Source organism: Kogia breviceps, chromosome 2 (genome assembly GCF_026419965.1).
Source record: "Kogia breviceps isolate mKogBre1 chromosome 2, mKogBre1 haplotype 1, whole genome shotgun sequence".
Classification (NCBI taxonomy): domain Eukaryota; kingdom Metazoa; phylum Chordata; class Mammalia; order Artiodactyla; family Physeteridae; genus Kogia; species Kogia breviceps.
The window spans coordinates 101,040,849-101,054,984 of NC_081311.1; the positions used below are offsets into that span (position 1 = coordinate 101,040,849).

The 14,136-nt window shown below is 41.4% G+C and overlaps 1 protein-coding gene and 1 pseudogene across 8 annotated transcripts in view; one reads left to right on the top strand and one right to left on the bottom strand.

The window, feature by feature from the left end:
• The window catches only part of NCKAP5 (NCK associated protein 5), a 1,012,185-nt gene that overhangs the window by 203,249 nt on the left and 794,800 nt on the right, over positions 1–14,136 (bottom strand). For all 8 annotated transcript variants that reach the window (XM_067025888.1, XM_059055602.2, XM_059055601.2 and 5 more), the window contains one exon: positions 5,495–5,533. In XM_067025888.1, coding sequence (XP_066881989.1) covers positions 5,495–5,533 — 39 coding nt within the window. The remainder of the gene's footprint in view (positions 1–5,494; positions 5,534–14,136) is intronic.
• On the top strand, positions 12,408–13,289 carry LOC131751641 (ribonucleoside-diphosphate reductase subunit M2 pseudogene; annotated as a pseudogene).

Below are 14,136 nucleotides of genomic sequence, written 5' to 3' on the forward strand. Positions count from 1 at the left end.
CTGTTTCACACATAACCTTGTGGCAACCTAAGTGTGCAGCTAGAGAGAGATCTAGCTTTTGGGGCTTTACCTGAGATGCATCATCATTTCCAGGCTTATTCATTCTATTTACAGGAGGCAAAGAGACAGGCCAAGCTATAGCTCAGTGCACAGCTTACACTCACCTCACCTTTTTAGCTAAATCAGGAAGCTTATGCGTAGGATGTTTTCAACTGAATGCTGCCTACAAATGCAGAGCAGAGCAAAGGAATGCCATGTCCGGATGAGGCACCAGGGTGCAAGCTGTAGGAGGGCAGCAGCTGTAAAAGCAGGGGCGGGGGGGGGGGGGTGCATGCCTGAGCATGCATGCCATTTAGTGGAGGCTGTTTTGGGGGCCTAGGCACTGCTCAAATTAAAAGGCTCTGCTCCCTAGTATGTCTCAGGCCTCAAAGGGAGGACCCCACTGAAAATATAAGGTTGTGTCTTTTGAAAGAAAAAAGGGGATGTGTTGTATAATGTTATCAGGAAGAAAAAATGCCGAAGAGTTGACTACATTTCATCTCATGAAAGCAAGTATAGTGGTCTTTGGGTTCAAGGAAATGGCCCAACCTGTTTTCTTTGCAGTCTGCATGCCACTCTCAATTGAAATAATGTAAGGCATTACAGCTGGATGCCAGGGGAAAACAGACTGAGCAATGTAATGATACTGGTCTAAAAGGGCCCCTGTGTATCTTACTGATCCCAAACCATAACTTCCCTGGAGGATCCACACATTGTACTCCTGACAAGTTTCACCTGTGTTTGGGGCTGAAAGAGATTCTGGCTTCACTGCTGTGTACTAGCTATGGAGTATGGTTACTTTATGCATTTAGAGCAAAACCATTGCCAGCTCCAGGTTAAAGGAAATTTAGGGAAATGCTGGTTGATTAGAAGCTCGATATATACTGATATTACCACTGGAGTATTGTTGAAAACTATTTAAATCTGATTTTATCGTGTAAAATGATATTATACTGATATTCCTATTTCAGAGGCAGTGTGTATCACGGGAACACACTGGATTGGCAGCTCGGAGGCCTGGGCTCTGGTCCTCATTACCCACATGACCTTGGGGAAGTAACGTATTCTGGTTAGGTTACGCCTCAGTTTCCTCACCTGTAAATGTTGCTTCTGCACAAGACCAGGCTTTCAAGACAAGGCATGCCTCAGCTGCTTCATGAGACGGCTTGTCAAGGGCCACCTGAATCCTTCCCTTAAGCTTACTGGACACCACATCCACCAGCCTCGCCCAGTCACAACCCTTCTCAGTATCTGTCACTGATACATCCCTATCTCTTCTAAGAATGCTAATACTTCTGTAAAAAGAAAAGGATTACCGGAAAAGGCTGGTCACATCTCAGACCAACCAAGGACCTCAACATCAAATACTTAAAAAGGCAAGACAGGTAACATAATTGTATCGCTGAATCAGGCCAGTTCTAATCAATAGTAAGTGGTGAGTCTCGTGGCAAACTGTATACTGAAAGCCTTCATCCAAAAGGCATTCAGATGAAAACATTCTTAATCTGGGTGATGGCTAACAGTTTATGTCATTACAGTGAATTGAGCCTATTGCCAACGCTAGTTGACAAACTCAGGGTTAAATGTTCACTAAGGTCCCTGGCAGTTGGGAAATTCTGGGGTCCAAAATAAGACTGATGCTGAGAAAACTTGATTTGGAGAAAGCTCCAAATTTACAGTCACTTTTGACTCCACGCATGTCAGATCCTGGACATCCTTGCTAGCGAGGACTGGCGATGCCTCCAGAAGTTTTAAGAAATCTACTGGCTTCCTTGCCCCTTTGTTTTATTTCCTGCAATCGTATGTAACTAATCCTTGGGTTTCAACCCATCTGTTGATTTTTATAGCATCTCTTCTGCGTGCTGAAGTACAGTGGGGATAAACAATAAGTGATTGAATGGGATTGTGGAGGCCGAATGGTACAAAGGGTAAGGGCATGGAGTGGAGTGCAATAACCCTAGGTTAACATACAGGCTTTGGCACTTCTAGCAATTGGAACTATGGGAAATTTATTTTCGTAGTCCTACCTCACAAGATGGCAGTGAAAACAAAACAATTCAGATCATTTAAAATGCTGGACATGGGGTCTGACTCCTTGGAAGTGCTAAGTAAATATAAACAGACTCTCTTCAAGGAAACCAGATCCTACCCACACCATTGCTACACAAGTGGACCCATATGGCCTGACCACACCTCCTACAAGGGAAATATGTAGGAGTTGGGAGTTCTTTTAGCTTCGAGCTACAAAATTGTGTTCTGCTGCTATCTGGTTGGCTGTATTGCCAGATTCCACCATACAAGGGCCTTAATCCATGTTGGCAAATTTAAAAACACCATGAATATTTGGTGATTCTAAAGAACATGAAGGTAAGGCTGAGGCTGTTGATATGCTGGAAAATAACTCCAGGGAAAAATGCTTTTCTTCCAAGTTTGGTGTTAGTGGCAAAAAAGAAAAAAAAAAAAAAAAAGAACCTAGGAGAGTAACATTTTCAGTGAGTGTAATTGTCTTAATGAAGATAAAATATATTTCAGACAAAAATGTGAGTTTAGCTCAGGTTATTGATTTCACTTGCACTTATAGACTTGGACCTATGATTTGGAGGCATAAGTGGAAGTGAGCTGGGTTTAATATTGTCATTTTAGCGTTATTGATCTAAAGGAGGGACAGTCAGCTCTCTAAAGAGAACTCGCAGATTTTTGAGATAAATTGAATTACTTGACTAGGACATGATATGTACATTTAACAGAAGCTGCTAAATTTATGGAAATAATTTTTTTTTCTACCAGTATTTGGAAAGGAAATACACTCTGTGACTTCAAGATGCTTATCGGAGCCAATTCCTGTTATGCCAGAAAAATACGTTTTTGGTTGCCCAGGGAGGAGGATATGAAGACATGGCAGATTTGCCTTTGTGTCATAACAAATGATACAGTCCAAAACTGTATGGTTATGACTATAACTTCACCTCAAGGATTTTATGTGTGTGTGTGACTTGGATAAATCACTCAAGATTTCTGTTTTTTACTCTGTGCCCGCTACATCCCTCTTTAGAATTAGGTTTCTCATCTGCTTTTGGAGTACATTTTATCTCCTATATTGTGCTCTTAATTAAAAAGAAAGTTTTGTCTTTTTGTAGCAATTCTACAGTCTCTAGAAAAACTGGCAAGTGCATGTTTCTGCAGAACATGATTCTTTTGGAATCTCTGAAAGCCCAGGCATCTTTGCCTGCTTCACAGTAACCCTGAGGTATGCTATCTCACAGTAGCACATCTTTTTGTGTCTTACTGCTTAACTGTACCAAGGCAGATTTATCTGTTTACTAGTTACTACTTGAATTTGTGTAGCTATTTTTTGTGGCTGACCTGAAAGGTCCCATTTTCCTTTATATTGTACCAGCCAGCTTTCTTGTCTCTTTCCTGAGGCACCATTAAAAAAGACAGGCATGAGAAGTCTTTCAACAGTTACACACAGAGCTGCAACAGTGCCCCTTCATTCCTTAGGTTTGTAATTAAATGAGTGTCGAGTTTCCAACAGAAGGAAAGCAGTTGAGAAATTAAAGCCTTTGAAAAAGAAAAGGCATTCAAATACATTGTGACAGAAATCATGAGTTGCCCTTCAACATCTGTTTCGACCCTTCTTCTACAATAAGGTGACAATCAATTTTCAGCTGGGCACATACCCAGAAAAAAGACTCCACTGTCAGCTTCCTTAGGTGTGGATGTGTGATTAAGTTCTGTTCATGGAGATCTAAGTAGGGAGGTGTGATAACTTTTGGAAGTTTCTCTTAAAAGACAGCTGGTGTGTGTCTTTTAGCCTCTTCATTTTCTTTGGCTTTCATTTCTTCCTGATGGCTGAAATGTGGATGTGATCACTGGAGCTAGAGCAGCCATTTTGGACAATGCGGTAACCCTGGAAATGAAGGCCACATCCTGCAGAATAATAAGACGGAAGCCTGGATGCCAGGAACCCTATCAACTTTATGGAGCAGAGTCATACCATATCATATCATACCAGTCATGTACTGCCCACCTGTAGATTTAGATCTGAGAAATAAATAACTAATTTCATTTTATTTTATCTGATTTAAGCCACCATTATTTTGGATCTCTGTTACTCACAATGGAACCTAATTCTAACCTAATAAATGTGCTCAAATCTCTCTACTTATGTAATGTTAATGTAAAATCTGAACCCGTTAAAATCATTTGTAGCAGGAAGCATGATATTTTGACAGAAGTAGTTGGGGGAGAGAATCTAGCAAAAATATTATTCTAATGCCTCTATAGTATACATTTAAAATAATATTTGTTTAAGTACCTTTATGAGAAGTAGTCAACCCCTAATAAAATTGTTTTCAATTAAAAAAAATCAAAATGTCACAAATGATTTTGCTCTCCTTAGCCACATCCTCCTGAACATGCCACATGATCTAAGATTTTCTTTTAAAGAGGAAATCTATCTCACAGAGAGGTAACTCAGAATAAAAAAATTTGAAGGAATCAGAATTTAGCCTCTCAGACACATCATGTTAGGAGATGCAAAAGGTTCAGTAAAATTCACCAAACCTGCCAAATCTGGGCAACTACCTGCATTTACCCACTCTGCCCCAATAACATGATCTGAAGGCAGAATAAGAGGATGACAAAGGAGAAGGTATAGAAATTTCAGGCTGAGAAATCACCATTTGTTGTTTTCCCTAACTTTATGAGGAGTAATTGACAAATATAATTGTATATATTTAAAGTGTAAAACATGATAATTTGATATACATTACATGGTAGAATGATTACCAAGATCAAAATTATTAACACATCCATCACCTCACATAGCTAATTCTCTTTTTTAATTTTGTGACAAGGAAGCTTAAGATCTACTCTCAGCAACTTTCAAGTATATAATACCACCATTTGTTCTACCTTTACCACAAACCTGTTCCTGAGGGAACAACTCTATATGTTCCCTTTTATAGGATGACCACAGCAGTTCTGGGAGGTAGACATTGTTATCCCTATTTTACGGAAGAGGAATTAAGGTCCAGAGAAGTTAAATAAACTTCCTAACCTCAAAGATCTCTTGCTGAATTTTAGGCCTGTGTTAGTTAATGCTGCCCATCACAGGCTATTCATTTTATAGGAGTCAGAGGAGTCCATCAACTTATTTAATGTTTGCATTTACTAAATAAAAATGATAGGTTTGCTACTCATCTGGGTGGGCCCATGGAAATCTTTCATCTTCAAAAGGCTTTCTACTACTTTCCCAAGAGTTTAAATTTTATGAATCTATCGGTCATTGATGTTACTGCATATGCCATCTAAAACGCACACAATTTTAACCTAAGTGAATAAATAGAAAAGTATTGCAGCTATCAATCATAGTTTCTGTTAGTTTGACAATGTGAGTTCCAATCTATTCACATAAGTACTTTGAAAATAATAAAGCCAGAACGTGACCTACCTTTTGAGTGAGCAGAGCTTGCACAACTTGGTTGGCTACCTTTAAAAAATAAAGAAAAGAGTTGCTGTTTATAATAATGAGACTTTACATGCATGGGCTCTAATTTATCAATAAGTTTCCCACAGCTTACTATAGCTAATTAGCTCCTCATTTTCCTCTTTCCTCTAGCTCCAGAGGACCTGATTCTTTTCATAATAAGCCTTTCCATCTAGGTAATACTTTGCTTTCTCCAAAGGTGACCTTGTTGCTAATTAAGATGGTTAGGCTGGAAAGATCATTCATACCTTGACTCTCACATTTCCATATTTGGAAAAGTAATATCCTTTCATATGTAAAGTACTTTAAGAGGCTAAAAAATGATACAGTGTAAAACACGATCCTAATTATCTGTATACAGTTTCTACACTGCTGATTTACAATGTCCTTTGCCTCTCCTTCCTATTCTTTTGCTGTGTGACTATTTCACTGCTTAAAATTACTTGCAATAGGGGTAGGTGGAATGGTGGAGAATAGGGGCAACTCATTCTTTCCTATACGCTCTGCTTTCCTACTCCTCATCTTCTTTTACGCCATCCTCTTGTCATTGTTACCTGTGATAGAGTCTGATAGTTGTTTACTCTATCCCCCATTTGTTCCTTCCTCCTAAGTCACAAACCCTGATTTTTCGGCTGGACACATCCAAATACATTTCCCTGCTTCCCTTGTCACTGTGTGACAAACTTCTGGCCAATGAGTTATTAGCAGTCTATTTTCTTGCACTTATAGGCAGTTTCTTATAAAAAGGGGGCTCATCCTTCTTTCTTTTCCTAGCTGGGATATGAAAGTGATGGCTGGAGCTTCAGCAGCCACCTTGACAATGGAAGTCACATATTAAGTATTTTGGGGCAGAAAAATAGGATGAGCCTGGTCCTGATGATGCATGGAGCTGCACTGTCTATCTCTGAACTGGTATATGAGAGAGAAATAAAATAGGCACTGTTATGTTGAGTTTCTTCTAATATACAACCAAATATAATTGTCACTAATATATTACTAGAACCCTAATTTTCTTCAGGTATCAGGCAGCTTGTGACAGTAGGAGAAGCTGGGCCCCTCTCAGCCCAAGGAGGTGAATCTTGATTAATCTGAGCCAGTGTTGGTTATTCCAGTCCCTTTCAGCAACTGGCTTAGAAGTGGGCATGTGACACAATTCCAGTTAACGGCCATGTGAAAAAACCAATAACATGTCCATGATATTTCAAGAATCTGGCATTTTCTCCAGATAACCATTCATCATTTCTACATGTATTTATACTAAGATTTCTTTTTCACCTGCAGGTTTCAAAAACACTTCACAAAGAGTCACTAAACTTCACCACAACCTTGAAATTATGTACCCATATGGCTAATATTGATAAAATTACGGTAGATAGGTGAATTATGTGGAATTTTTTAGTCAATACATACATAAACTATAAACATTTAGTGTGATAACTGAAACGGACAACATTAAAGACCGAGTCAGGATATTTAAATATCTTAAATATAAGGTATTTCTGTTCACTCATTTATTCAATATAAATTTGCAGAGTATCTATGATTGGGATGTGTTCTTTCATTTCAAAGAGAACATAGCTGGTAGGAGGTTGGCAAGAACACAATGATAAGTGTGATAATCGTGTAATCATGTAATCGTATTGGTAATTCTCACATTCAACCGAAGGCGGAGGACCACACTTTTATCTTCTCTTTCTCTTGATAACAAATGTATTTTTGATGATGCTAAACTGTGTGTGCTCATTTCTCTGTCTAGTATAGGGGAACAGATTATGGCAAAAATGTTTTCATGGGGCTTAATTGTTTCTTAACTCAATATTGACAAAATAGCATATCCTTAATGACAGTGGGCCACCAGTAAGCCTCACTGAAAATTAAAATACAGGCTGCAATCAACTTGTGGTTAGCAGACATTTACACCACAAGCAGTAAATGACTAGAATCAGATTACCTATAATTGGTTCATTGAACTGTATGCACAAGAAGGATTTTTTTCCCTATCAGAATCCTTTTCAAATTTATATTGTTGACATTAAGTAAAAAAGAAAGGCCTTTCATTAAAACTACAGTTTTGAAGAAAAAGTATTCTTAGGTATTTTGCTTTTTAGTCCAGCCCAAGTTAAAGAAGCATATCTAAGAACTATCATAGTCCAAAATAAATCGTATTTTCTGTAACTGGTGCCATTACTTTTTCCTTTATTACTTTATTTATACATGATCACAATGGTGATAAATGTTATTCGGCCGACACAAATTGACCAATAGCATAATCTTGAAAATCTTTCAGTTTTTAAATGTTCATTTCAATTTGTAACTGTGAATTTAAAGTCAAACTATATACCATCTATTTTATTCTTGCAAATTAAAAAGAACAACAACAGAAGAATTGAACTATTCATGCTGCTTAAATCAGGAACAATGTACCAAACTTAATTTATACCATAAATAATTTAATTCTTTTGGGTAGCAAACTTTGGATTTGATTTACATTCTCATAAAACTGCCTAATATCAATATTTTCTTTTCTTCCTCCAAACTGGTCCCTCACTTAAACCAGTCTGTGGCACAGTGGTCACATAAAATAGCTCTCTACATGATTTAGCAGGAGTCATAAACGAATACCTTATCTGTAAGAGCCTGCAGGAGTAAATATGTTATATCTTTGCAATCCAATATGTTTGCCCTATAGGCTTATAGACTCTATCTCTGATACAGTTCCTTTTGGCATGCACTTTGGACAACTGTTTGCTCTACATGAAAACTGAACAAAGATATATGAATGCATTGTTTCTTTACCTACTGACATGCGGTTCTATTACCTCGAAGGGCTGCAGAAAAGCAGGCAGGTGATACACACGCTTTCCTTGGTATTGTCTGTAAAGATAGTTTCCTGGGTTTTGTGACTACTTTTAACAGCTCAGGTTCCCCGGTGCATCAACAGAACAACTGTTAGTAGCTTGTGCCTGCAACCTCTAGTAGGTTCACAAGATGATCCCTGGAATGGGCCCCTGCCCTCATCATAGCATCCTGCCCTTAGCACTCGAATTGCAAATAATCACACCGCGGCAGGCCCAGCTAATGAGAACAAATACCTTCTGGTGTCAGCTGACAGCTTTCCTCTCCAAAGAAAGAAAAAAGACCAGCTGGGCTGGGCCATGGGGACCTGAGACACGCTGAGCAAAGGTGACAGTCGGTCCCTTAGCCCCTGGCTTGTTTGACAACCTCCCTTAGGCTCTCTGTGGAAACCTCTCTCTTTGCATCTAGGAGAGGAGCAGGGGTGTGGGCAGCGGGGGGGCAGGCGGGAGGAACAGGGGTGCCAAGAAGAGCGGCCAGGTACATCTCTCCTTTCCTCTCCGTAAGAATTCTCTCAGACAAGCCGGCTCCTCTGACACTTGGCTCATCTGTGACCCACACACATCTTTGCTCTTCTTCCCTGTCAGATGTAGAGGGATCTGGGGGGGTGGGGGTGGCGGGGTAGGGGAGGGAAGAGAGAGGAGAATCAGGGCTGCAGAGCTGTCTGTTACTTTATTGCCAAACAGTCCGAGGCTGAATGAGTTTATTCCAGAGGGAGCCAATTCTCACCACATCCTGTAGACTGTCGGGGATGGGGTCCAGGGTGGGGTGCGTAAGGTACTCAGAGGACACCGTGCTTAACGGTCCTGTCCTCCTGCTTCGTGGTCCGGCTCTCACCCTTTTATGTGCTGCTTTATCATGCCAAGCCACTGTCATGTCAGCAAGGTAATTTAAAAACCTGGTCGCTAAAGCACGCCTCTTGGGAAATGTGCTTTGGAGAAGTTTTCTCTGTTTCTGAGCTTGGTTTATTGTAGGAAGGCAGCTGGGGGCAGGTGGGAGGAGCGCTGGGGCAGAATCACAAGAAAGACCTGGGTTCAAATACTGCCTGTGTTGATCATTCACTGACACGTATGGGGGTGGGGAAGCGACCTGATTTTTCTCATCTGTCAAGCAGGGGAACCGTCTGCCTCTAAAATTGTGAAAAAAAGCATGAGATGATAGACATCATCAGAGAAACCACCTTGGGCAGTACCCAATCAAAAGCAGTCACCCCAAAAATGTTAGATTTGAATCCAATCATTCAAACTTCAGAAACTAAAACACATTTTCAGGTAAGCAGTTAAGGAAGGATGGTTTGAGAAGAAGGGCTTTTATTTGTAAAGGGATGAAGTGTGTGTGTGTGTGTGTGTGTGTGTGTGTGTGTGCGCGCGTGTGTGTAAAATGCATGTATAAATAAAAATCACTAAGCACCTATATTATTTATTTACTCTGTAAAAAAACATCCTGTAAGACCCTGGGAGAGGGGGAGATTTATATATGGGATTCCAGTGAAAACTAATTTGGAAATTAATTTGCTGCAGATAATTGCCATTCGTTCACTTAGTTATTCAACAAATATGCATTAAGTGACCTAGTCTGGGCCAAGAATTGTGCTGAATCTTGGAGAGATAATGTTAACGAGAACATAGGTGCTGCCTGTGGTGATTAGAGTCTAGAGCAGGTACAGGAAGTAGATCATCTGTTGATTTTATGATCCACTCATGAAATGAACATGAAATGGACATCTGAAGCATGTGAGAGCCATAAGCAGGATCATCTTCCATCTACATTTATCAAGATATTGATTTTAAAGATGACTTAGGTTCCCAGATGTGGGCTATACAATGACAATATCTGATAATGATTCCACAATCCAGTCTTGCCGGATAGCATAGGAACCAGAAAGAAAAGAACTCTTTTTAACCTGCTTCTGCCTTTAGTTAGCCTTGGTTTAAAAGAAATTCTGATGCTTTTTTCTTTTTTTCTGAACTACACCCAGAGGTCTGCTTTTCCCTGCCCTTGTGCTCTGAAGTGTAGGGCACAGAGAAGTCAGAGAAGAACTCAAATACTACGGCACCCTGGCTGCCTACGAACCCTGGTCCAACTCAGATGGCCTTCTGTGTGCAAAAGCTTCGCCTGGGAAATTCGTTCAAATTGCCAGTTTCCTCACCGTACATTCTGCTTAAGAGTAACTGAGTGAGGTCAGAGAATCAAATTTTTAGCAATCGAGACACATCTTTCTGATGCAGAAGGGGTTCAGAAACACACTCTGAGAAACACTAGGATAGGTGTACTTTTTGCTCAGACACTTAAGGAATTGGAAATAACTCAATTTCCACATGGGTCCACATGGCTCTTCTATCATCACAACCAGTTTGGTGGAGCTTTCATCCTCTTATGGATGCTTTCTGAAAATGCCCTCTAAAGCACACATTCAGAGACATAAGGCTAGTGGTTCTTAATGTTGGCTGAATACTATAAGCCCCTGGAGTGCTTTAAAAAATTTGAATACCCAGGCTCTACTCTAGAGCAGAATCAGATCAGATCAGAATCTCTGAGGGGCGGCGGCAGCCAGTGGTTCCTTTAAAGCTCCCCAGGTTAAGGGCAATGTGACAGTAAGAGTGAGAACCACTTACCTTTCTAGATCTCAGACTTCACCTGCTCCAGCTCTTTCTCCTAAAAATGCCCTTCCGGTTCTGCCCCCTTCACCGCCTGCCCGCCCACCCACTGCTCTGCCTGCCCTTTGGTGACAGTGCTGTATATTCTCCAAGACCCAGCATAGCCTGTTTCCTCTGTGAGTTTCCCTCACCTCCTCCCTCTGGGATTAACCACGCCCCTCACTTCTCCTGCTAGGCTGGGGGTACCTTGAGATCCCAGGGCCTGGGCAAGGTTGATATCCCATAAAGGTTTGGAGGATACAACTGAATCCATCTAAAAGCAAGGCAGTGGTTTGAGGAGATGGTATGTGTCATTATCTTCTCTACTTGAGAATAAGCTGGTCTTAAAGGAACTGGACAAAGTGATACTGAGAATAAAGAGCGCTTCACTCCTTGTCAGCAAGCTGTCAAACAGCTGGACAAAGAAGCTAGATACAAACGTGAAAACCTCCAATGCCCCCCCACTCCAAACAACCAAGATTGGTCCTTGGTGTTGCTTTTGTATCGCAAGGCAAGGAGATGAGGGGTTGGGTGGCAGTAGAAGTGGTGGTGAAGTGGCAATGTGTGTGCATGCATTTGTGTGTGTGTATCTATGGATGTCTGTCTGTTCCTTCTGAACAAACACAGCCTTTTATTGGAACACACAGAGGGAGTCTCTGACTCCCAAGTGCTTACCCCAAATCCTCAATATGTTCTTCATTTCCCAGAAAATAACAATCAGTACAGAAGGGATTGAAGAACACGTCAAATTTACATTTTATCCACCTGTGTATGTTTTATGAAACCCATTAGCAAGGAAATAACTTACATGAGGCCTTACCTTGTTAGTTTGTCTAATTAGTATAAAAAGCCTTGAAAAGAATTTCCAGTTGGCATTATTACTACATTCAACTACCCCTTTGAGAGTGTTCTCTTACAATGCATGGAAATGGATTGTCTACCCTCATGCAATTAGTTACAAAACAACAGGCATGTGTAATCAGGGGCCGGGATTCATGAATACAGAACATGTGTGCTGCTCACAGGTGGTTCTTTATTGCAGATCCCCTCTCTGGCAACAGTTAAACTTCTGCACTCAAGGACGGAGGGCCCAGGACCTGCACGCAGCCCCACCTGGCGTCCCGCCCGCCACCGTCGCTGACCTGCAGCAGCAGCATCTCCTCCAGCTCTCGCCTACGAAGGGGCTCAGCCTGGCGGACGAGGAGGACACTCCCCCGTCCCGCAGCGGGACCCGCGTGCTGGCCAGCAAGACCGCGAGGAGGATCTGGCAGGAGCCTGCCGAGCCGAACCCTAAGCCACCTGCCCCCAGTGCGGAGGAGGGACCACTTCTGAAAGAAAACCCCCGCCGCTCTGTCATCTTTCCTATCGAATACCGTGATATTTGGCAGATGTATAAGAAAGCTGAGGCTTCCTTCTGGACAGCTCAGGAGGTGGACCTTTCCAAGGACATTCAGCCCTGAAGCCTGAGGAGAGGCATTTCACTTCGCGTGTTCTGGCTTTCTCTGCAGCAGTAAGCGACGGCAGAGCAAATGAAAACTTGGTGGAGCGGCTTAGCCAAGAAGTTCAGATTACAGAAGCCCGTTGTTTCTATGGCTTCCAAATTGCCATGGAAAACATACATTCTGAAATGTAGAGTCTCCTCATTGACACTTACATTAAAGATTCCAAAGAAAGGGAATTTCAACGTCATTGAGACAATGCCTTGTGTAAAGAAGAAGGCAGATTGGGCCTTGCGCTGGATCGGGGACAAAGAGGCTACGTACGGAGAACGTGTCGTAGCCTTTGCCGCAGTGGAAGGAATCTTCTTTTCTGGTTCTTTTGCATCGATATTCTGGCTCAAGAAACGAGGACTGATGCCCGGCCTCACACTTTCCAATGAACTTATTAGCAGAGACGAGGGTTTACACTGTGACTTTGCCTGCCTGATGTTCGAACACCTGCTACACAAACCTTCGGAGCAGAGGGTCAAAGAAATAATCGTCAGTGCAGTTAGGATAGAACAGGAACTCCTCACGGAGGCCCCGACAGTGTAGCTCATTGGGATGAAGTGTGCTTTGATGAAGCAGTACATCGAATTCGTGGCAGACAGACTTATGCTGGAGCTGGGTTTTAGCAAGGTTTTCAGAGTAGAAAATCCATTTGACTTTATGGAGAATATTTCACTGGAAGGGAAGACTAACTTCTTTGAGAAGAGAGTAGGCAACTATCAGAGGATGGGAGTGATGTCCAGTCCGACAGAGAATTCCTTTACCTTGGATGCTGACTTCTAAGTGAACTGAAGATGTGCTCTTATTTTGCTGATTTTTCTTTTTTTTCCTTCTCATCGAAAGAGAAAAAAATCAGCTACTTGGACTGTATTAACTGGCTACACCATAAATTGCCCATAATGTTCATTAATGGCATCTTTAAAACTATGTAGCTACCTCAAAATCAATCCTGCTAATGCTAGTGGGGTCACCTAGGTTGAAAGCGTTGACAAAAGCTACTCGGATTCTTACGAAAGATCTTGTCCATGTCTGACTTTTGCAAGCAGGCTGGCTGTACATGACTTCCCCCTGGCTCTTAACAGTACCTTCGTTGGCCTCAAAGTGTGGGGAGTCGAGCGAGTTTGATCCAGCAAGATTAAACAGTTACTGCCACGAGGCGCAGGATTAAACGGTTAGTGCCACAAGGCAGTAGGAAGACATCAGACTCACTGCTTCAGATTTTAAAGTTTACTTATGATTTGTATATAAAACTGGCACTTTACACACAAATAAACATAGTTTGTACTGTCAGAGTGAAGGCTTGATTTAACCTAAATTTGTTGGTTTCTACACCAAATACAAAAGTATTCTATCTACCACCAATGGGAGCCAATTCAAGATTTACTAGGTGATCGATGTAGGTTAAGCCTGTGTACACTAAGGGTGTTATTTTTATTCTTTCTTTTCTTTGATGAATTGAAGAGCTTTTTAACTCAATCCTGTGCACACTTAGGAATCAGTATCAGCCAGGTGGTGCCACATAGAACACAGGTTGGTTTTGTGTTCTGTAGCCCATGTCAAGTATTGCGGGATAAGAGATGTGGAGAAAGGAGACTCTTAACTTAGGTCATTAGGAACTGAAGTGTGATCT